Source organism: Lissotriton vulgaris, chromosome 7, assembly GCF_964263255.1.
Source record: "Lissotriton vulgaris chromosome 7, aLisVul1.2, whole genome shotgun sequence".
NCBI classification, from domain to species: domain Eukaryota; kingdom Metazoa; phylum Chordata; class Amphibia; order Caudata; family Salamandridae; genus Lissotriton; species Lissotriton vulgaris.
The window spans coordinates 177,176,708-177,201,989 of NC_141695.1; the positions used below are offsets into that span (position 1 = coordinate 177,176,708).

Here is a 25,282-nt window from a genome sequence, read left to right on the forward strand (position 1 = left end):
GGAAGCGGGGTGCGCACCAGCCACCCCGACAGGAAGTGACCTCGTGACCCGGGCGCCCACAGAGGGCGACCAATGGTCAACCTTGCTACCTTTGAACCCCCCAATCAGGGGGGTTCACCTGAGACCCTCTAGGGGGCTCAGGAGAATTTAAGCACCGCCGCTCCCCAGCAGAAGCACAACATCTTCAAGGAGCTGGGAGAGCGGCGCGACAACGACATCGTTTGAAGCCCACCCACCCACACCTGAGGAACAGCAGAGTCGCAGTGCTGGACATTGGGGGAAGGCGTTTAGCGGAAATCCTACAATGGTTGGCTAACCAAACACACCGGTGGGCGGTGTGTAGGAGGAGGGCCACTCACTTTTGAATGCCGCACGGCAGGGTGACGTGGCCGCACAAAGGAGGAGAGGAACAGATGGAGACGGCACTCGCGGCCCAGACCCGGCCGGACGGCAGGGAGCAAATGGTAGCGAGCTGGGGACCTAACTCCAGGTAGAGAAGCTCCCCTCCATGACACCCAAAAGGGTGTGGCCAACCAAACACTGGAACACCAATAAACTGACTAAGAACTGGTTGTGCACAAGTGCCATTTACGAACTGAGGAGTGCACAAAAGACAGACACCTGTACCAGATGAAGGTGTCATAATCTGTAATGTGATGTGCATGATTGATGACTAGAGTTCGCAAATGAAGATTGCACAACCAGTATGTTATTACTATTGTTAATAATAATTTTATTGATATTAATAAATCTGCGGCCAACAATGACCACCACTAAGAGCTACTATTGTTGGCTGACATTATTTCCTAGTAGTGACAGAAAATGTATGCAGTATGCAGACCGGCAAGTAAGTATGTGTTGGTGACCCACTGAATAGGCACATGCGAGGGTTATTGCCCCTCCTTCCCATTGCCGTGTTGGCCTCCCACCCAGCGCAATAATTAACAATCCAGGGGTCAGATGCTTTTCTGCCGTCCTACTTCACAAACGACTTTCACTTTTGTTTTGTTGCTGTTTTTCGACAGGGCGAACTCGACCCCTATGTATTGGAGTGCCTTGCAGAAGGAGACATTCATTCAAGGAAGCCAGCGAATCTGCAGCTGCTGAGACCCCTTCATCCCACCCTTTATGTTCTTGAGCTGCTGATGACTCTGCTGGCCAGTGTCTGGCGCCTCATCTCAGCCTCACTAGAGTTTTTCAGAACTCTTTAAAAGACCATTCACATGTCTTTGTGAACTCATAAACGTTTTCTTCACAGCTCTGGGTCTGGGCCTCAGGATTCCAGATGGTTGTCGTTATTAACTCTGCCACTCAGATTTCACACACACACCAAAGCACTGCTGGAAACCTGCTGCATGTGTTTCATGGCTCCTTTACCCTTGTTCCTTTTACATGGAGCAGGTTTCTTTTGTTACTCATATCTCAAGTCACAGTGTGCTGGGGAATAAAACAAGAATTTGCAATGCAATAGGTCTCGCATTAGGAAAGTTTGATGTATTGGTATTGTAAATGACAATTTTTTTAATTTATGTGTTGGTTTTGAAAATAGCGAAATTAATAGCTTGTCATTTACAAATGCCAATAGTTTTAACTTGTGCAAATGTGACACCTATAGCATTTGTAATGCAATATGTGTTGTATTTACATGAGTTAGATGTATTAATATTACAAATAACAATGGCTTATTTTTTAAAATAATTAATACTTAAGTAAAAGTTATTGTAATTTATAATGGCAATAGCGTAAACTTTTGTAAATAACTTTTGGGAAGATTATGTTCAGTGTATTTTATTGTGATGAAAATCCAAGAACAGAAGTGAAATATTAACATCTTTTTGTGACATTTGTAATAAATCGTGAAACATTGAGAGAACATATTAGAACCAGTTGTTGTTGAATGGTTGCACAGAGTGATTCTGTGGCGTTCAGTTTTGCTGAGTGATGCTGTGGACTTCAGTGGTGCTGAGTGATGCTGTGGCTTTCAGTGGTGCTGAGTGATGCTGTGGCCTTCAGTGGTGCTGAGTGATTCTGTGGCCTTCAGTGGTGCTGAGTGATGCTGTGGCATTTTGTGGTGCGGTGGTGTTAAGTGGTGCTGAGTGATGCTGTTGCGTGGAGTGATGCTGTGGCATTGAGTGATGCTGTGGCGCTGAGTGATGCTGTGCGTTGAGTGGTGCTGTTGCATTGAGTGGTGCTGTGGCATTGAGTGGTGCTGTGGCATTGAGTGGTGCTGTGACGTTATGGGGTGCTGTGGCATTGTGGGATGTTGTGGGGTGCTGTGTCATTTAGTGGTGTTGAGTGATTCTGTGGCGCTGAGTGGTGCTGTGGCACTGAGTGGTGCGGTGGCACTGAGTGGTACTGTGGTGCTGAGTGGTGCTGAGGCGCTGAGTGGTGCTGTGGAACTGAGTGGTGCTGAGTTATGCTGTGGCGTTGAGTGATGCTGTGGCATTGAGTGATGCTGTGACGTTGAGTGATGCTGTGGTGTTGAGTGATGCTGTGCGTTGAGTGGTGCTGTGGCATTGAGTGGGGCTGTGGTGTTGAGTGATGCTGGGGCATTGAGTGATGCTGTGGCATTGAGTGGTGCTGTGGCAGTGAGTGATGATGTGGCGTTGAGTGATGCAGTGGCGTTGAGTGATGCTGTGGTGTTGAGTGATGCTGTGGCATTAAGTGATACTGTCGCGTTGAGGGGTTGTGTTGGAGGGTGGAGTTGGAGGGTGGAGTAGGAGGGATGATTTGGAGCACCAAACCAAAGAGCAAATAACAGCTTTGGTTTTTAACAGTTTTCTGCAGAGCAGAACCTTCATTTGAAATTCAATATTTTCAATTAAAAATTCCGAATAAAGTCATAGACTAAAGCCATTACTGCTGTGAAACATCCACATAACCCTAGCAGGATCTGCGGCCCGTAAGATTAGATGCAGTCACCCTCTACGGAAGCAGCATTCCCGGTGTAGGGGCCTGAGGCAGGGGGCTCCCAGCTGACCCCTCACCTGAGTCCCTGTGCCTTCAAGGCAAGGTCATTTATGTTAAAGAGTCCACTGCTAAGCATGTGAGGGCGTTCCACCTCATACTTACAATCTTAACCAGCATTGGCAAATCCTACAGGTCTGGTTTGGATTTGTTATAACCCACAAATAAGTCTGACCTGGAATTTTGGTGACCCATTCACTTTGCCAACGCTTTTTCGCAGAAGCATGGCAGCAGGATAAGTAGGGCCCAGTTGACACAGTGACCAGTTTAGCTATAGGGAAGACCTGGTTGCAGGTGGCATTCATTTTATGGGACGTGCCAGCCTGTCCCAGGAGAGGGGAGAAGGGCAAGTCTAGGGCACATTCAAGTGGGGAAGGCGCTGGATTCCTGGAATATGCCTGGTCCAGCAAGAAACGAGCGTGGAAGATAAATGTAGAGGGCATTGGAGGAAAACGGAGGAGCAAATGAGTCGTGGAAAAAAGGAGGAACAAATACAGCATGGAGAAAAAGAGGGGCGAACGAGGCATGGGGAAAAGAGGAGAAAACACGGTGCGGAGAAAAAGAGGAGCACGAGGGGTGGGACTGGGGTAGTGAGGGAAAGTTAGAGGGGGAGCGCTGAGAAGTAATGATGGAAAAAAGTTGGGTGGAGGGACCAGTAAACACAGTGACCAGTGTAGCTATAGGGAAGAGCTGGTTGCAGGTGGCATTTATCTTCTGGGACGTGCCATCCTGTCCCGGAAGAGGGGAGAAGAGCAACGCGGGGCAGGTCCAGGGCACATTCAAGTGGGAAAGGCGCTGGATTCTGGGAATATCCCTAGTCCGGTAAGAAACAAGCGTGGAAGAGAAATGTGGAGGGCGTTTGAGGAAAACGGAGGAGCAAACGTGGCGCGGAGAAAAGGAGGAGCAACTACAGCATGGAGAAAAAAAGGAGCATGCGAGGCATGTGGAAAAAGAGGAGCAATCACGGCGCTGAGAAAAAGAGGAGCATGAGGGGTGGGACTGAGGCATTCATGGAAGCTTAGCGGGGGGGCGCTGAGAAGCAATGAGGGAAGAAAGTTGCGTGGAAGTGGGCCGTAGAACAACGGGAGAGAAGGGAGCATTAGAAGAATGTCAAAGAGGGAGGTGTGAAACTGGGGAGAAGAAAGATTGGGTGAAAAGAGACAGGGAAAGTAGAATAGGGAAGGAAGTTGCGTGGAAGTGGGCCGTAGAACAACAAGAGAGAAGGGAGCATTAGATGTCAAAGCGGGAGGTGTGAAACTGGGAGGAAGAAAGATTGGGTGAAAAGAGACGAAGATAAAGTAGTGGGAAAGGCGCTGGATTCCGGGAATATGCCTAGTCCGGCAAGAAACAAGCGTGGATAGAAATGTACAGGGCGTTTGAGGAAAACGGAGGAGTAAACGCGGTGTGGAGAAATGGAGGAGCAATTACAGCATGGAGAAAAAGAGGAGCAAACGAGGCATGTGGAAAAGGAGGAGCAAACACGGTGCGGATAAAAAGAGGAGCACAAGGGGTGGGACTGGGGCAGTCATGGAAGCTTAGAGGGGGCGCGCTGAGAAGCAGTGAGGGAAGGAAGTTGTGTGGAAGTGGGCCGTAGAACAACCGGAGAGAAGGGAGCATTAGTAGAATGTCAAAGAGGGAGGTGTGAAACTGGGGAGAAGAAAGATTGGGTGAAAAGAGACGAAGAGAAAGTAGAATAGGGAAGGAAGTTGTGTGGAAGTGGGCCGTAGAACAACGGGATAGAAGGGAGCATTAGAAGAATGTCAAAGAGGGAGGGGTGAAACTGGGGAGAAGAAAGATTGGGTGAAAAGAGACGAAGAGAAAGTAGAATCGTGCAAGAAGAGAAACACCAAAAGTGAAGTGAAAAGAAGAGAAGAGAAAAATTAATATAGTGCTCGTGGTCCGGAAAGTGAAAGCGGACCGTGCATGTAAGCTGACTGCGCATGTAACTTAAATAACAACCTCTGGAACACCCGAAACATAAACAGAGAAACAATATGAATCCTCAATGCGAGGTGAGACCACAGTAAACCTAGAAAGAGGATAGTAAGTGGAGAAACAAACAGAGTGCGAGAATAAAGAGAACAAGCTCCTTTTGAAGGACAGGCAGCGCTGGGAGGAGGGCTGATTCTGCGGAGCGCGTGAAGTGGCTGGTGTGAAATGTCATGCCCCTCGAATTACAAGCTCTGGCATTGTGCAGAGGGGGGCGGGGGAGAGCATTCCTTTGAAGTTTGAAGCTCTCAGCTTTGCTGTTGCGGGTCTGATGCTATGATGCGAGGCACAAACAAATGGTGGTTTGTGACGTGGCTGGTGTAGCGGGGGGGCCTGGATGCTTCTGATGCCTGGCTCGGGTAGCAAATGGCAAGCGCGTGCACGGGCACATGAACTCTACGTAATCCGCCTGCCAAAGCCCCTTGGTCAGCTTTCGTGATCCAACTCTATATGTCTCGAGCTGCAATGCGCTTGCGCATTGGCAGGTCGAGACCTAAAAACGTGTCTCCTGCAGAGTTACAGAAAGCATACAAGATAATAATGAAAAAAGAGCATGCAAAAAAGGCTAAATGGATTAAACAATGAAGCAAAGTACGCTTGAATACTGTTTTCTAACTATCACATTCTAAAAAAAAAGCAACAACAAATCCTGTAGTAAAAATGTTCTTTTCCAATTGAACACACACAATAGTTTATAAAACAAAAGACAAACTTGCATCCAAAAACCTGCTTATCACCACAACCCAAGTTAACACCAGAATTCACAATATACCACAATGAAAAAAAAAACGTGCAAACAATAAGCACAGTAAAAATGTAAAATGTATAGGCATTTATATAGCGCACTACTTACCCGGAGGGTCCCAAGGCGCTTCGACCGCTGCGAAACCCTTCCTGGCTTCCCTGAGAGATGGTCCCTTAATGGGTATCTCCAGTGTGAGACCAGGCATCCCCGGCGGTCTGGTGGGGCCGTTAGTGAAGATGAGGCAAGCTAATGCCCAGAGTTTCCGAGTGTGATCGCTGATCAGAGTGGGCACTGAGGCGAGAGAATTATCGAGTCCGCTGACCCTGGTCCAGAAACCTGCCGCGCCGGGAATCGAACCCTGGTCCTGGGCCGTCCTCTGCTCTTGGGTCTGCCGCCTCTAACCAGTGAGCCACACTTCACTTCACAGTAGGAATGTTGGTAAAATGAGGTGCATTTTAGACATCCACGGTAAGCTGCTGTGCCTATTGTAAAAGCAGTGCATACCACCATAACACACTTTCACAAAATATGGTGATACATTTGAAACATACGTGACTTTTGCTCAGTGTGATCTAGAATGAGGCAAATAACTGCATAGGTGTGCAGTCCAAACACATTGATGACACACTGACAGGCAATGTGAGAAACTCGCACTGCCTTAGGCCTCCTCTCCACAGCTCTCTATTGTACACCATCATGATCACATAGAAGGAACTACTTTATCAGTGTAAAGTATCCCCTATACAACGGCTACATTTGAAACTACACAGTACTAAAACATACCATGCAGAAAAAGCAAATCCGCTTACGAGGTGCACGGTGAAGTAAGGGGAAAAAAGAAACCAGACCAAATCACTGATTATTTGGGCAGCATGGAAGGAAGCAGGGCCCGGCTGACCTATCTCTGTATCTGGCAATGGCAGAAGTGCTTCTCTGACAAGTGAGTGTGTGGGTTAGCGTTTAGGCTGTCTGTGGGATTGTTAGATGGCCTGGGGGGGTTGGTTTTAAGTGTCGATTTCCCCGATATTACAACTGATGTTCTCTGCAGAAAGCACAAAGGCATGTTGTCTCCCATGCCTTGCAAAACACATATACTTTTTTATTAATGTATTGCAATTTTTTTACTGCCTGAACTTGGCCTAAGGGCATTCGAGCGCTGTACATTTGTACCGATTAGATTACAGAAGACGGCTGCATTTTTGGGGAGGATATACAGCACCCTTTTACAATTTCAAAAGAGCCCGATTTTCAAATGGGGTAAACCTTTTCTATTTTAAATGGGACATTGTTAGGCATGCCAGGTAGAACATACGAGGGGTTAGCATAAAGTAGTTTAATGCTAGTATCTGCATGCATTGGTCACTCATTGCTAACTGCTAACGGCACCACAAGCCACTCACTGTATGCTGAGCACTGTCGGATATAAAGTAAATGCAGCCGGCCTATTTTGGCTTGCTGTGTGCTGCTCCCCCAGCCAATAATGATGTTACTTTGTAATAGAGTACTTAGTTCCCGTGGCGCAATCAAAACCAGATAGTAAACTGACTGTGATCTTACCTTCATTTAAGACGTTACGCCAACGCGGCCCGAACCGACTCCCGACTCCACCCTGCTCCTGGCTGAAGAGAGTAGAGACTGTAGGCCAGGGAGTGCGTGCGGAGGGCGTGCAGCGTCACTGCTGAGTGGGGGCTGGCCAAAATGATGTCCGGGGCCGTCATTGGTAGCGCTCCTAGATTGACAGCCCTGGGATCCACATCATTAAACGCCTGCCGCCCGTGCACCGCGCACGGCACCACCACCACTAAGTTAGGTGGTGGGGTGCATGCACTTTGACGGTGCACTAGTTTCACTAGTTCCACTAACTTACAGCGCTTTACGCATTTTATGTGGGGCCGGGTCCACTGATCTGCGGTCTACTCTGCGGGGCCGGCGGCGGGGCCCCTGAGCAGCTGCCCAAACCACCCATGCCTAGGACCGGCCCTGAGACTGCCGCCGGCGAAGAAGGTAGAGCAAAATATAGAGGCAGGAGAGGAAGATGTGGGTCATTCCATGCACAGACGGCAGCGGGTAAGGGGGGGCGTCGTGTGTGTGTGCGTGGGGAGGCGGCGGTGTGTGTGTATGTGTGGGTGTGCGTGTGTGTGTGTGCGCATCTGTTTGCGCGTCTGTCTCAGTGTGTGTGCGCGTGCCTTCGGCCGGCCTGCGTAAGCACGCCCACAGACCCTGAGCGGCTCGTGCACCGGCCTGTCTTCCTTGGGAGCCAAAACAACAGCAATAGGTCTCACTGGCGAGACCTAAAAACATAGGTGCGAGCTGTGTCCGTCAAGGTGTATTAAACTTCAAGGGGGCGGGGGTGGAGGGGGTGCGCTAGTCAACAGCTGTTGAAACGGACTACAAATAACACAAGGTGCGGCTTCTGTATGTAAACAGCTGAGAGACGAAGTTGAAAATATGTTTCTAAGGTTCCTGTAAGGAGTTCACCCAGAGCTTTCTGGATGAAAGTGGGAAACTAGTACGTGCAACTGTACTGAGACAAAGAAGGTCAGAGGGGATGTTCAAGCATGTGCGCGATATTTCAATGCCGAATTTTCGGGCATATTACCAAGGGCCATTATCCCCGCTTTAGCGGGACTTTTTCCCGCTAAAGCGGCGATAATTTTATCGCCCTATTACCAAGCTGTCGCTAACACCAGTTAGCAACAGCTTGTAGGCGATAGCGGGCATTTTGGGGCCCGCTTTGCATGTCAGCGATAATTATCGCTAATGACATGCAAAGTGGGCGTGCCAAAATGTCAGCGACTGAAAACAGTCGCTGCAATCGCTATCGCCTATGATCAACACAGGCGTAGTTTTGGAAATATTCGCGCGAATATCTCCAAAAGCTAACGCCTGCCCTGACCAGTTCTTAGCTATGTTATCCAATGAGAGGTGGATAACATGGCTAAGAGCATTGTCACGCTAATGCCTTAATATCGCTGTATTGACAGCGATATTCACGCATTTCGCCTGTTTTTTATCGCTTCTGAGATAAACATTGCTAATAGCAAGGTATCTCAGCGATAAAAACAGGTGAAGGGCGGCGATAGAAATATTCCCGCTAAGCCAATTTAGCGATAAATAGTTGTTGGTAATATGCCCCTTTATTTGTTCAATTCTAAAGTGGGTTGACAAATCACATTTTCAACAAAACATCTTAAACTTAAAAAACAAAACTACACTGTATACATAAGGGAGCGGCGGGTAAGAACAGACCCTTCTTCTACTTGTTGGAAGATGTCAGCAGTGCCTGGTAATCTGCATTGGGCTTTATGCCCCCTGACACTGGCTTTTCTGCTTCCTTACATGTGCTAATGCTGAAGTATTAGTCACATTTCCCCAATCGTACACATACATACATTTTGATTTCAGTCAATCCTTGTATGAGTAGCATACCATTCAATGACATGACATACCATACAATATAATGACAGATCATACTATGCAATAGCAGGCCGTTCTGTACGTTAACCTGCAAAGCAATACCACAAATTCCTATAGACTAATAGGGCATAAAATAACATACAATAATAAGCCATATCGTACAACATAACCCAAAAACAAACCATTTACTGAGCCAATGCTACTTGCACAGGTGAGACCGGTTGGCTTTGCCAATTCTTGTTATTGAATTATTTTACCTTTTTATGATAGATTTTCGATGAGTGTAGGTCAGGGATCAGCGTGCTGTTCAGTAGTAGTGTACAGCAGCATTCAGGGTCAATACTATGTAGGTTTACAAAGATTAGAGAACACAAATACACCTTTATGTCAAGAGTGGTTAGATTAGCATGTTCACTGCATAGGCCCATTACATTTTCTCTGCAATCAAATTCTATGTGGTTCGCCCATCCATTGGCCCAGAGTTGTTGATGGGACTGATACACATACCTTATGGGTCTTGTTAACCACACTGTAGATCTGGAGACCGTCAGTCACAGTTTCCTTTTTATCACCAGCTTCTTTCTTAGCATTCCTTGCCCTGCATTAAAAAAACACATACGTAATGTCCGCCACAATTTGATTAATCTGTGACTGCTAATAATACTGATATTTCTAAAGCGCGATCAGCTACCTCACAAGGAGGTGTCCCGGCGCTAGGTGGGCAACTCTTGTTAGGCAGGAAAAACAAAAAAGGGGGGAGAGTGCTTATTTTTTCTGGGCAAAAAGCCAGGTCTTTATTAGCTTCTTGAAACAGGATTCAGTCGTGGCAGCTTGGATGGCGACCGGCAGGGTATTCCAAAGAATTGCCGTGTTAGCAGAGAAGGACCTGCCACCGAGTCTGGCTTTTTTGGCGCGAGTCCTGCTAGTGCAGGACTTGTATCTATATCAGTGTGCATCAGTATGCTTTGACAGTACAGTATGAAGTAACCTAGATTCACTTCGGTGCGAACATATCACAGGGTCTAAGGGCACATGATGGGTGTTTACATTCATGCATGAGCGTTGGTAGGCATTGTATGCATGTTTGACCGAAAGTTGAGGAGTGATGGAGTGGACATACAGCAGCGTGTGATAGATATGTATCTGCATGCATAAGAGTCGGACAACTTTAGTAGAATGTATCAATAGTATATTTGCACATGCATTCATTTGTTTATGCTTTAGGATGATTGTTTGTATACAAATGCATGAAAGTTCGCAAACACGAGCTTCAGTGATCAGCTGAGCTGCCATCCGGGCCAGAGCTCGAAACAACCCCACTCCCTAACGTGTGGTGTGATCCCAGAAGAACTCGAAACTGCCTACGACAAAACCACTTCATACAATCAGGCACCGACCCAATGCTCTTGTGTAACAAATGCCCAGACTGCAGGCTGCCTGGACATCAATATCAGCTAAACAGCAGAAGGAAATAATCTTCTCTCCAACACCCAAACAGGATTCCAGACTGGCAGGAGCACAAAATCAGCAAAACATGACTATTTCAATTCCCCAGTGGTCGCTATGGAGTTGCACCGCTTCTGCTGCCTTATCACTCCGTCGTCTTTGACAAGTTACCTTTGTCCATTCTGCTATGTATACCAGGATCAATAGTGAAGGTTCTGTCCCTCGCTGGATTGCTTCCTTCCCGGCTAAGCTAATCCTCGTTCCAGCCTTGTCCCCATTCTGCTCCAACCCATTTACCTCAACTGCAAGAGCACTGCAAGGTTCTATCTTCTTACCCTTCTCTTTATCATATACGTTACACCACAGCCAGTGCTGATCTTCTCCTCCAACCTACAGTGCAGCATCCATGTGGATTGCACACAAATTATGGTGAAACTTCAAAGCTCACCCAAGTTGGATTATTGCGTGATGGGCCAATGCTTTCTAGTGGTAGATCAAGGGATGTGAACACATTACCTAAAATTAAATATGTTGAACATCGATTTCTCTGCAGAATGGACAACTTATCACCTGCCTACCATCTGTTTGGCCCACATCCTATCCCAATGATTTAAAGTACTAAATCTAATGTTATCCTTAAGTGCATCGAGTTACAAAGAGATTATTTTAAATGATGAGATGCCTTTATTAAATCTCACTTTGTCTATGGTTTGACCCAATGGTGCAAACCATCTTCAGCACAGTTCTTTCCCGACTTGGCTACACCAGAGCCGTACATCTCAGAGCATGCAAGCAAGTGATTGAGAAATCGAAAAGATTCCAAGAGAGAAACCTGAAAGCAGTTGTGAGATAACTCCTTATACTTAACATCAGCTCACACATTTCATCCGCCTTTCAGTCTCTACAGTGGCTGCTGATGACTAGACATATAATGTGCTTTAAAGCATAGTGTGCAGCTCATTGTACCATTCACAGCTCAAGTACCAGTTTTTTTTGCAACATCATCATATTATCAAGCCTATTATCGCCGTTTTTATCAGCAGTTTCCGGCCGATATAACGGCGATAATTTTAACAAGGTTCCTTGCTAATATGCCCCTAGGTTTCTTCAATTTACTTTACTCTCATTTATCCCATTGTGATCTAGAGCTTTTCAATTTACTATTCTTATCTGTCCCACAGCAATCAAGGGATCTCAAATGTGCTCTCTGTTATATGACCTATAGCAATTTAGGACTCTTCAATTTACTCTACTCTTGTTTGTCCTTCCACTAAATCTTTCACTGGAGGAAACTTCTTCAACTCCAAACAGCTAGGTTATGGAACTTCCATTTATAACTACTATGTCAAAATTAAAGCCAAAAAAGGCTAATGTTCTACAAACATGACTGTGTCTATACTCATACTATTGCACAAAAGCTAATGCCTAAAGCAGAAATGCCATTGTACCATACACCTGTCGTGTTCTAATATAGGACCCCGATCAATACTGTGACCTTATGCCCCTATACGGCTATAATCCATTCATACTCCTATAATGGCATAAACGATCAAGAGCGATATTTCAGAAACTCGCCTCTGGCCTAACACGATCAGAGCCACATTTCAGAATCTCTTCCTCTGCAGCTCATTAGAGCAAATGACACAGCAGAAGCCACTATCTAAGATTCCTAGATTACACTCCGAGTTCTTCAACAAGATAAAACTCAGCAACCTGGGAAAGCCCCGCTTGCTATGTTTTGATTAATAATAGAACTCTAATGAGCACTGAGGGACGATCACTTCCTAGTGACATCTTTATTGACGTCTTATGTCCAAAAACTTACGTCAAACAAGGCACCTTTCAGGTATAAATATTACCAACGTTGCCTTAAGCAAACGCTGCCTTAACGACATCGATGATAGCGATGGTGTGGTGAACACAGGAGCAGAACAGCTGTCCCTTACCGAGCCCAGCAGATGCAAGCTGCCCACGGACGCTGCCCCTCCTCCTCCTTGACGCGCTGAGAGAGATGCTGTCTTTTCTCCTGCCGAGAAAATCCAGCTCCGGCGTTTCCAGCCCACTCTTGCGAGTGACTGGGATATCGAGTCCTGGAAGGAGATACAAGACCTCCAACATTCTATTCCAGAGGTTTGGTGTTGACTAAACCCTTAGAGAGAATTTTTGAAGCAAACCTTGGCAAAACCCACTTAACTAAAACTGCTACCTACTTACTCCCTCCCACGTATTAGGCCTAGGTCAGGTACACTGGGGTAGGCGTAGTTAGAAGCACCAGTTGAGTACGTTAGCTAATGTATAAATGAATGTATATATTTTATTCATTTTAACCATTGTATGGCTAAGAAACCATATCAATGCTTTTACAGTATTATTTCGCAATCCTCATTTTACTGTACGAACTTTTTATAACAACTAGTCTTGCAATTGTGGCAATTCATTTCTCTTGCATGAGAAGAAAGACTGTTCAATAAATAATACCTTTTATTGAAAACGCCCGTCTCTCTATTCTCTGCACTTTGGTGAAAGTAATCTGCACAACTGACTGAGTAAAATAACTGTCTATTGTTTCACACGACTCTAGAGATTGACTCTTATTCTAAGGAGCAAAGTTGTCATGTTGCACGGTTGTTGGAAAGCTGAATCCCTTCTTGTCTGTGCCAGGGAAGCTGATCACTTCCTATTCAGTCAAGAAAGTTTCCAGTGATCTCTGAGCTAGTTGGTAACAAACCCAATTAAGTTTAGCATAGTCAGTAGAGACCTGGAAGACCGCACTTCTACGTCTATACTACTGTTTATGTTATTCCAATGCGCAGGGCCTACTGGGAAAATAGGAACTACACTACACACCTTTTCATAGGTAAATGTACCCTCAACACCCTGCTGAATTTACAACAATGCCTGCACTCTGAAGAAAGTGTCCAGCATCTCAATGAAAATCTGATAGCTTTGTAGTAACATCTGGAGAATGTGCTCGATAAACGCTCTAATACAACACAGATAATTCTTACAGGGATAAGAGAACACAGATGAAATGTAAACCTGTGAGGGTTAGAATGCACATACATGATGATTTATATTCACTTGACAGAGTATGAATGAAAATGAAGGAAGTAAGAGTTTTATTTACCTGACTAATGGATTGAAGAACAAATCGCACAGTTGTGTATAAGTGTGAATGGGTAAATAAGCAATTGTTTGTACATGCACGAGAGTTATGTGATTATGTATGACTGCAGAATCAAAAGCTCGGAATGCACATACTTCACAGTGTATAGGTTGTGCATGAGATTTGAGATTTCAAGCTCTTGTGAATGTACATGGCCGACGGCATTGGGGTTTGAATGCACATAAATAAAGATAATATTTTGGTATGTTTGCATATGCATTTCCACTTGTTTGAGGGATTGTATAAAATTAAACTAGTATTGCAGTAACCTTGCATCTGCGTCTAAATGGGCATGGTTGGATAGCCTGTGTCACACCTGAGGATTTCAAAGGGAGTTTAATGCACATGGATGAGAGTGTGTGTACACATATAACACTTTTAAAAAGGAGAGCGCAAGATAACTAGAGTAGAGTTGAACCAGGAATAATCCAAGTTCACTGATTTGTACACAGGATTAGATAACTGTAGATTTGGTAAAAAGGTTTTCCTCGAATTTAAAAATGAGGAACTCACCTTCTGACCCTGTTACTCATCAGCCAGGCCAACAAGCACATCCCAGCTAGGACAAGAAGACCTGCGACTGCTCCCCCTATCAGGGGCACAAGGGGCAGGTATGTGGTTTCCTTATCTGAAAAGAGAAAGAAAGATAAATATTTATTGCATATCCCTATTCGCATTCTACCTTCAAAAACTTGGAGAGTACACACCATCTCAACACCCATGTAAAATAGTAAGCATAAATTAAACAAGCTTCTTAATCCTGAAACAGAAATAGGGTAATTGTGAAGGAGTTAAAGCATGAAAAACAGCTAAAAAGAAGCAGAATATAAACTAGCAAAATCGCTTTGCTTTCTTTGTGTCTCTCCTTTCAATACTGAGAATAGAAGATATATGCATTCTCTATTGAGTGTAAGAATGTTATGTACTTGCTCAATTGTACCCCCACTTAGGTGGAACTGCAATGTTTGGTGTCAGAAGACCTACTACTTGACCTACTACTTGAACCTCCCACTTTCAAGAAGGAGAGAACAATGGCCCAATCCTTTTCAGGCAACGCAGTGAGAATCTGGAACTCCCTTCCACCTCAGCTCCGGACCACCGCCTCCTCCCAGGCCTTCAAAAGGGACCTCAAAGTTCTCCTCCTCCAGAGACACCTCCAAAAGTAATTCACGTCCTCCTGTTATTTGGAGGAAGGCTTCCCACAACTGATAATTTCCACGACCATGGAAGTGCCTTCCCAATGTATTCCTGGGGTTGGAGTGTCTGCCTCTTTGGAGTATTTTCCATGTACCTGTGTTTTATGCCCTTTTGTAACATGCACACACCACTTTGCCCTTGTAACACACGATCTGCGACCTCTCACATGTTTTTACCTTTGATACTGGCACAAGTGCCACCTCTGCCTACATAACACTTGTTCTTGTGCCGGAGTGTCTAGCACCTTTTGCAGTATTATACCCCAAATGATACTTTGTCTTCTCTTGTAACTGCACACTTGTCACTTTTTCCTCCTGTGCACTTTTTACTACCTCATGTATTTTTGGATGCGCACAATTTTTACTACCTCATGTATTTTGTTTGCTCACAATTGTCACTATTACCTTTACTACCTCATGTATTTTATTTTATTTTTTTAATTTTTTGAAAACCTTTATTGCACAAAGTCAGTATACAAATACGGGCCTACAACCATACGGCCGGCCACAACAGCATTTAAGGCACTACAGCAAACAATACGGCACCACGGTAGTATTACAATCGAATTACAGTCGACTCGAGTTACACTGGAGAATAGATACTACCGGGGAGCAGGAGAAGTGAAGGTTTATTTTATTATTATTTTTTTTAAAGTATAGTTATTATAAAGACTAGGAAGGATCAAGGACCAAACATACCAACCAAAACTGAAGTGGGCGACGCTTAGCAAGAGATACTGCGATCGTGAAAACAACATCAAAATGGCGGCACCAAGGCAGCATACAAGGATAGACAATCACAGGATACGTTGCGTGCCAATTGCTACCCACCCCCCTACTACTAACACAATTGACCCGATGAAAAAGGGGGGAAAGAAAAAAGGAATTCAGAAGGAAGAAAAAGAAGGCCCATAGAACCAAGTGGATAAAATAATAACCCCCCCCCACCCTACACGCATGCAGAGGCTATGGCCTACCCCCCCTAGCAGTGTGTCTGTCGCCCCAAAAGAGTACCCAAAATAAAGAAGAAGAAAAGGAAGAAAGAGGAAACCTATTTTACCGGAGGAGGGCCAACCATTTGCACCCGAAACAGCATCACGAATATTATCGGCCATCTTACCCCCGACTCCTAATCAAATCCCAACCAGTGTCCAGCTCTCCCATCTGTCCAGTCCAATCGTACGAATGTAAGCAACGGCAAGTAGGAAGGGGAAAAAGCAGAGTCAACCTTGTCCCTGGCGATCCGGCGTGTCAGTGAGGCACAGTGGCGAGGGAGTCATGCTGAACAGGAGAAGCAGCCAAAACAACCACAGCGAGTCAAAGCACCGTTCAACATGTCCCATCCGGCGCAGGACAGTGTGGTCCACAAAGATATATTGCAGGCAAACAACCAGCAGCAGTCCTCCGAAGTTAGACAACAGAAGCAGAAGCAGCATGTGCAGAATAAGAGTACCATTCTCGCCAGTAGTTCCCGGTGGAGGCAGCAGGCATGGCGTCACATGGCGATCCCCCAGCAGCTGTACCAATGCAGGAGTCACGCTTTTCGCCATTGCCGTGACCGGCTGCGCGACGAAGATGTTCGGCGCCCTCTCCTGCAGTGCCCCACCACATCTCCGAAGAGGCAGATCGCTACACTCGAACCCGGGGTGTGGCGAAGTGTCCCGCACACGAGCGCCAGCTCGGCCAGTCGGGGTAAGCGGAGGCAACATGTCTTCCAAGCGACCCTCCAAATCCCGGGCATTGCAGCCCAAGGCGCCCCTCAAATCGGCCAAAGCACGCAATACATCGCCGATAGTTACCGGCGCCTCGGGAGGAAGTGATTCTGCAGTCCCCTGCCCATGGGGATCGCAGGTGTGTGGCAGCCCTTGATTCAGATCGCCGGTATCCCTCCGCAGCAGCCGGCCATCCACTCGGACCCTCGACAAGCACTGCCAGGACGCTGGGGCCAGGACAGCACCCTCCATTCTATCGTCCCGCGTAGGAGCAGCAAGGAGGCGGCCGTAGCGGGCGCCCCCAGCACAGTCCAGTTTGCAATACCAAGCGCTAGCCACTCCGCCCAAGATGGCCCCCTCCGTCTCCGCTTGAGGATAAGGAGACTCACAGGATCGACCGGGGAGAGGGATACAATTGTAGCGACGATGGGAATGTAGCTAGAAAAGCACTGGAAAGATTGTTGCGTCTCCGCTGGAGGGCGAGAACGTCTGTCTCTTCTTGCCGGCCGCCTCGCCCTGGCCTCAGTGGCCAATGTCACAGCAATCCGGGCAAGCACAGCCGAGAACAAAGGACCGATCCCTTTCGCCGATCCCAATCAGGCAAACAGGGCGTCCCGTCACTTCCATAGCAGGGAGACGGACTTGGCGCACATCGCTAGAACCAGCGTCGCTTCCCGAGCCCAGTACCGCGCCACAATCACAGAACAGCAAGCAGGAGAAGAAGCTGTACGGGAGGGAAGCAGACGGGTCGGCGGAGCCGAGGGCTCTGGCGGCCATCACGGTTGCTGGTTAGGCTCCTCCCTCCTACCTCATGTATTTTTGACTGCTCACAATTTTTACTACCTCATGTATTTTGTTTGCTCACAAATGTCACTATTACCTTATGTACTGTAACGTATGCGTTTGCAATCTGTTCTTTTGTAATGTTTCTCATTATGTCTCGTTTCTGTTCCTTATGTGAAGCGCTCTGACACCTTCGGGTAAAGTCCGCGCTATATAAAAATGCATAAATAAAATAAATAAAATAAATAAAAAAGTATGGGAATCGTGTCACACGGTATTTCAAGACCAACAGTTAATGAAAATCAAAGAGGCAGATCCGTTGTCAGCTAGATAACTGCCAGAGATATTACATGATGGCAGCTATGGACTCTCGGAATTAAGCACTTTATTTTGCAGCAAACATTCGACCCCCACCGCCTCCTTTCAAACACTTTCTTCCCTACATTCTTACTAGTGTTTCAACAATGGCCTTATTATGCATCAGCAGTAGTGGCTCCTCCGCTATGGAGGAGAAGCGCCACCCCACTGCTTTTAAGCAGTACATTGTAGAAATATAAAATTATATTAACTTTGCGTCATCATTTAATGGTTTGTGCTGCTTTTAGGGCGGGAGGGTGGGGCTGCTTTACTCGTGGAGAAAGGCAGGGAAGGAGTGGTTTGCCCACTCCCAAGTACTCAATGATTGTTTGGTTGGCCCTTTCAGGCTGCCCAAACCAGTCATGCGCACTTTCCCTGTTCTCCATGCAGGTTGCATTATAGCCTGCGTGGAGAACATGCCCAGGCCCCCATTCACTGGTTGGCCATCGAACCAGGACGATCAAAACCAATCCCAATGCTGCTTTGCAGCATTCTGATTGGTCAGGGGAGCCTGGTGCTTACTAATCACAACGTTGCATTGCAGCGCTGTGGTTGTTCAGTGGGGGTTGCTGTGCTTCCTGTTCCTCGAGTTCCATGAGGAGAGCAGGAGCAGAGATGCGGGACCCAGCAGCAAGGTACGTTTTTACATTATTTAATATTCACCCCCTGCATGCCACCGCCCCCTTGCATGACCCTCTGTGCAAACCCCCCAGCACCCACCCTGCCACCAGCGAGCCATGTCAGCTACCACTGTGCATCAGGATACCCCTTCATCATGTGCGCTCAGTGCTGACTGAAACAGTGCCCTTATAATGGAAATAAATGCAGTGCAGGAATGAAATTACCTGTGCTTAAAACGTTTCTTCTATTTGCCACTAAAAAGCCAGTGTTTGAGAACAGCCCTTTTAGAAATTTGCTGTTCTCTTGTCTGACCTTTCTGTGTGCCTTGGCCTGTTTGTGAATTGACTGTCTCGTTTGAGAGTGACAGGGGCTGGGGAGCCCCCAGGAGGCTGGCAGAGTCAGTCCTAGGCTAAATTACTGCATCTGCATCTTGAGTGGTGGGAGGGGATAGCACCGGGACCTGAATAGGACTGTGCCTGCCACCCACAGTGCTGGCTCCACCCCCTGTGGTGCGTCTGATGGTTCTGCCCTGCACTGTGAAAGGAGAGAAGGAATCATGTCAATAAAGTGCTCCAGGGCTGTGCTCTCCCTCCACAATGCTTGCTCCACCTCCTACTGGGCAGCTGACGACCCTGCCCCTCTCTCTGAAAGGAAAGGAGAAGCCAGGAAAACAAAGTGCTTAAGGAACACCCAGAACTGGTTCAGACCGTGCTCAGAGCCCTCCTGTACAAAGAGATCAAAGACTTTTAGGGGTATAAGTACAGGACCCCTGACTACAGAAAATTAGATCATCCTGGAATCAAGAAGGAACCTCTGCCAAGGAGAAAGCTGAATCTGTAGAAGGAAGACTACCCTGCTGTTGCTCTGCTTGACTGATCTGCTGGTGCCTTGCTGCCTAGGAGAGGGGAAGGACTTTGCTTTGTGATGTGTCCCCTTGCCTGAAGGAATATCCAAGGGCCCGAGAAGAGCTGGCTCCCTGTTTTTGAAGTCCCAGGAACAAAAGGACTTCACCCCCAGCTTCCCTGAACTCTGCTGAGAGGGGTCTGTCCTTCCTAGAGTGATTGGGCCAGTTGTGGTGCCTCTGGAAGTTGTACCTGTGTTGGGAAGCTGGAAAACAAGATTTGAGAAACTTGCTACAGAAAAGTTATCTCATCGCTCGCTTGCGGAGCGCATCCCCGACAGTGCGAAGAAATTCCCTCTGCTACGGAGGTCGAGATCGTCGCAGTGCGTGTCACCGCTGCCAGAGACGTCTCACCCTTCGTTTGCGGGACGCACCAGACCGGTGCACGAAGATTACCATTGCTGCGAGTGTTGTCGCAGAGCCTGTAGTCGCTGGGTGAGCTCATCGCACCGCTTGCTTGCGGACCGCATTACGTCGCTGCGAGTGTTGTCGCAGAAGCCATCGCATCGAGGATCTGCGAGAGAGAGATCACCGCTGGTCATCGTGCCTTTGTGAGAGAAAACTTCCTATGGAACCTACGCACCGGAATCCATACAAGTCAGCCTTCCTCCCCATACACACCGGATTCGTCACAACACGCCTGCTGCTGCAGCAGGGTTGTCGCATCTCCTCCCCAGGGTCTCAGGAGCAACTCATCGCTTGTTTTCCACCGCACCAGCTTCTGCTTTGGAAATTTGTCGCTTTTAAAAGGTACTGTGGGCAAACGTGACGCAACTGTGAACTTTTCGCGCAACTGTGGATTATTTTATCACAACCTTAAGAACTCTTTTGCAACCATATTCTTGAACTGTGAATGTTGGATTTTTGTCGTTTTGGTCTTGTGTAGTTTAGATTAAATACCTTTATTTTTTTAAACCGTTGTGGAGTCAGTTTGTGATATTTTCCCTGTGTTACTGTGAGTGTTGGTACAAATAATTTACACATTGCTTTTGGATAAACCTGACTGCTTGAGCCAAGCTACCAATGGGGTGAGCAGAGGTTATCTAGAGAGCGTTTCCTCCTTACCATGACTAGAAGCAAGGGTTCCTATTTGGACAGTGGTACCTACCCTGCCAACTAGAGACCCCCAGTTCTAACACTGTACAATACATCTGTCCTTGCACAATCTTTTATTGTTCCGGGGATTCTGACTGCATAACAAATACAGAATAGGTTTTAATTGTATATGTACCTTACCTGGAAGGAAATTTTTAACTCATCGCATAAATTTGCACTGTCGTGTTGTTAGTTCCCAGAAACCGTGCAGGAACCAGGTAAGGGTTACTTGAACTTTATTTAGTATTCTTGCTCCCCTGCCCACATGCAAGTCTATCCTCATGCCTTTTGCATGCAGACTGCCCTGTCCACTCCCTCACCGGAAGTGGTGTCCAGTTGCCTTCCTGCCTTGTTTTCCAGGGCAGGGTCCAAGTGCCCTTCACCCAGTCCACTACATCTCCCCCCTTTGTGACAAAGAAAGGATGAGAGAGAAGAGTGCGAAAGAAACAGGTGTTGAGATAGTGGGAAGGAAAGAAGAGATAGCTCATGATAAAAAAAATGATACTTATTCATTCCCATTACTGCATTTCTTCAATAAGTCTCTTTGGCCTTCTACTCGCTCATTTCGGACAAGTCTCTTCCTGTAATTCTTCTGCTCGCCCTTCATCCTTGTTTGTTCCCTTTCCATTGTGATCCATCGCTTCATCTCCTCCGGTTGCAGTATCTTAGCTGTCTAAGTTCAAGGTCTTCAGTCCTTTCAAATGAGAACTGTTACGTGTTATTCGGTGATGTTCTGACGCAGCCGTAATCATTGGACCCTTCACCTTCGTGATCGTGAGTGGCTCCTTTGAGAACAGGCTGTCAGACTTTCTTTGCTGGTGCTGATACACTACCACTGTGTCTCCTTCTTTGAGGTGTGACGGGGTGGCATGACACCTTACATCAGCATATGCTTTCATCTTTTCTTTGGCTTCTTTGTCTTTAACTGCAATGCTGCTGTGCTCTGGTGACGCCTTTGCTTTTATCTGTGGTAGCCTTGTCCTGCTTGTCCTCCTCAGTACCAACTCAGCTGGGCATCTTCCCGTGGAGCTGTGTTGTGGATTTCTATAGTATCGTAGAACCTGACATAGTGCTTATCTGATGGAGATCTGCACCAGCTTTGCTCATTGGACCGCTTTCTTGATGTTCCCCATGAACCGCTCCACCATGCCGTTTGCTTGTGGCCACAGCGGTGTTACCTTCCGGTGATGAAGGCCCAGGTAGGACATGAACTTTCCAAACTCTTCTCCTGAGAATGGGGGACCATTGTGTGTCTTTAGAATTTCTGGGATCTCCAGGCCACAAATATGTCATCCATGATTGGTAGCGTCGCAGTTGCCGACGTTGATGACACGTGTCACACTATGGGGATTCGTGAGTATCAATGATCACGAGCAGGTAGGTGCCCATGTCTAGTGGCCCAAGGAAGTCAGCTGCCAACGTTGTCCAGACCGCCCTAGGGAGTTCTGACATTTGTGGTGGTTCTTGGCTGGCTGGCTGTTCTGTTGCTTGACAGATGTGACACATTACGATGGTGTCTTCCACCATTTTATCCAGGCCAGGGAACCATACTTTTTCCCTTAGCAGCTTTTTTGTTGCCAACATTCCGCGGTGTGACTCATGTACCACATTGACAGTCTATCTGCTTAGTGAGCTTGGTATCACTATCCTTGTTCCTCACATCATTATTCCTGTTTCTGTCTCAGACAGTTCTTTGTGTATTTTTTTTAGTGCCAGCAGTTCCTCCTTGTTTATTTTTTCTCCCCAGGTGCAGTTGTTGTTGATGTGTCTCCAAATCTGCATTCTTGTAATTTCTTTGGCCAGCCGCAGGGTGGCATCTTTTACTGTCTCTTGCTCTAGTTCCTCCAGTGTTATTGGCGCCGGAGTGTTTTGCTTGAGTACAAAATTGAGATAGTCCTCAGCCATTGATTCAGTCTCTGGTGATTGTGGTAGAGGGTGTATCGACATGTAGTCAACTGGGTTATGTTCCTTTCCTGGCTTGTGCACAATTTTGAAGTAATAGTCCATCAACCTTATTCCTCTGCGCTCAATGCGTGGGGGCATCTTCTCTGATGGATTGCCACATATTGTCACCAAAACCTGATGATCTATGATGATGGTGAACAACTTCCCGTAGATGAACATGTGATAGTGTTTACACGCCCATACCACTACTAGGCTTTCTTTTCCTGGTTCAGAGTATGCCTTTTCAATGTCAGACAAGATTCTGCTTGCATACACAACAATCCTTCTGGGTGGATCTCTCTCCGGCAGGTGCTGCGCTAGTATTGCTCTTAGTCCCACTGGACTGCCATCTACCGTCAGCTCCGTGCATAGCAACAGGTCAAAATAGGCAAGGTGATCTGCAGTCATTACGGCCTCTCTGATGGCTTCAAATGCCCAGCTGCACTCCTGTGACCAAAGGAACGTCTGACCTTGCTTTGTAAACTCTCGGAGTGGTGTGCTCACCGTGGCGAAGTCCTTGATGTAGCGAGCACAGTAGCTGGCATGCCCTAGAAATGACCTCGCTTCTGCGACATCCTTGGGAGGATTAGTGTTTTAGTGTCTCTACTTTGCTGGGATCTGGCCTCATCCCTTTCTTGGAGAAAATGTGTCCGAAAAATACCAATTCACTTCTCCCCATTTCACACTTGTCTGCGTTCAATGTTAATCCTGCTTGTTTCAGCTGTAGTCATGCTTGATGCAGGGCCCTAACATGTTCCTCATCTAACCGCCCGAATACTAGAATGTCATCATTATAGTTTAGGCTGTTCTTCACCGGCCTTATCACCTGCCGTATGGTGTCTTGAAATATCTCTGCAGCCGATGAAATGCCAAAGCTCAGTCTCTTGAAGCGAAACAGGCCCATGTGCGTCGAGAATGTGGTAATGTATCTTGACTGTTGGTCCAGCTCTAATTGATGGTACCCTTTGCGCAAGTCTAACGTTGAAAATTTACAGGCTCCTGTGAGACAGCTGATCATCTCGTTTAATGTGGCCCTGGGTGGCGTTCTCGCTTGATTGTATTTATATTTGTATTTTGTATGTGACATTTATAAAGCGCAACTATCGCTCCGAAAAGAGCATCCTGGCGCTATAGAACATTAATGTACATTGGTGGAATTATATGGCAGCCATTACAAAGGGATCTGATAGACTGAAGATCCAAGTTTTCAGTTTTTTTCTGAAAGCTGACTCTTGCTCTACAAGTCTGAGATCCTTGGGCATTTCATTCCAGGCCTTGGAGGCCAGGATAGTCAGGGTTTTTCCTCCCTTAGTTTTATATTGGATTCTGGGTACCACCACCTTACCCCCTGATGACCTCAGTTTTCTGGGTGGATTGTACAGGTGAATCCCCTAGCAAGATACCTAGGACCTGAGTGATTAAGAGCTCTAAATGTTATCATCAGGATTTTGAACAAGATCCTTTTCTGCAAGGGTAACCAGTGTAAGTTCTTGAGGGCCTGTGAAGCTGAGGCATGTCTCTGTAGTTTCAAAACCAGTCTAGCCACCAGCGTGTTGCACACTCTGAAGTTTCTTCAGCGTTGCCTTTTTTCCCCCGGCCATCAATCCATTACAATAATCTAGCCGGGAGAGTATTAAAGCAACTGCAACCGCCTTCCTAGAGTCCATTGGGAGGAAGTAAAAGAACTTCTTTAGTGATTTAATAATGCCAAAGCAACTCCCTGCCACATTTCTCACATGCTGGTCAAAGGTGAGAGCGGAGTCAAATATGACTCCCAGGTTTCTGGCTGATTCCACAGCCTGGGGCGGGATAGGAGAGCCGTCTTGCCACCATTTGCTGGGACAGAAATGCACATTTTTCCCTAGGGGAAGAATCTCTGTCTTATTTGTGTCGCATTTTAAGTGATTTTTTTCCATCCATTGAAATACTTCTGTCAGGCAGTTCTTTAAATTCTGTTCTACCTCATTCGAGTTCTTTTCTAGGGGCACAATTAATTGGGTGTAATCGGCGTAGGAAGTTACTAAAATGCCGTATGACTCAATTAAAACAATGAGAGGAATCATGTAAATGTTAAATATTAAAGGGCTCAAAATCGAGCCTTGTGGAACTCCTGAGAGAACCTTCTTTTTTCTCTGAGAGGAAGGGACCCAGAGCCGTAATTTGAGATCTATCAGTCAAGAATGAAGCAATCTACGCAAGGGCAGTGTCTGTGATCCCACTCTCTCTCAGCCTACTGATCAATATAGTATGAGCAATAGTGTCGAACGCCGCTGTGAGATCTAATAATATCAAAACGGCGCTTTTCCCTTCATCTTGCAGGAACTTAATTGAATCAGTAAGCTCAATGAGGGCCGTTTCCGTCGAATGCCTGGCACGGAACCCCGATTTTCGGGGATGAAGGATGTTATGGTTGTCCACAAAATCTTTTAACTCAAGATAGACCATTTGTTCCATTATCTTACCCAGGACTGGGAGGAGGGATATAGGACGCAAATTAGATAGGTCCGTGGGGGATGTATTAGATTTTTTCATTAGGGGCTTAAGTATTGCTGTTTTCCATTCAAGTGGAACCATTCCAGAGCTAAGTGACATATTAATGATTTCATTAATAGTGGGGTTGATCACATCAATTATCTGATGGAGTATCCGTGGAGGACATGAGTCAGATGGAGCCCCTGATTTACAAGCCAGAATAGCGCCCCGAGATTGGAGCAACGAGACCGGCTTAAAAGAGAGAGAGTAAGCCCTAGCCTCGCCCTTGTCGGAGTTACTCAACCGGGGAGGGGTCAAAAAATCTCTCTGAATCAGTTCAATTTTCTTCTCAAAGTAATCCGCAATTTGATTGCAGAAGCTTAGAGAGGGCGGAATTTCAGGCTGAAGGTATTTGGGGTGAGTGAAGGATTTGACGATGGAAAAGACCATTTTTTGCTTTTGCTGCACTTC

At 46.5% G+C, this 25,282-nt stretch overlaps 1 protein-coding gene across 1 annotated transcript in view; it reads right to left on the reverse strand.

Moving 5' to 3' along the window:
- LOC147701131 (myeloid cell surface antigen CD33-like) overlaps positions 1–25,282 on the reverse strand; it is a 574,774-nt gene that overhangs the window by 29,108 nt on the left and 520,384 nt on the right. Inside the window, exons 5-6 of the mRNA XM_086929902.1 lie at positions 14,244–14,358; positions 9,626–9,716 (exon numbers count right to left, since the gene is read on the reverse strand). Coding sequence (XP_086786028.1) covers positions 9,626–9,716; positions 14,244–14,358 — 206 coding nt within the window. The remainder of the gene's footprint in view (positions 1–9,625; positions 9,717–14,243; positions 14,359–25,282) is intronic.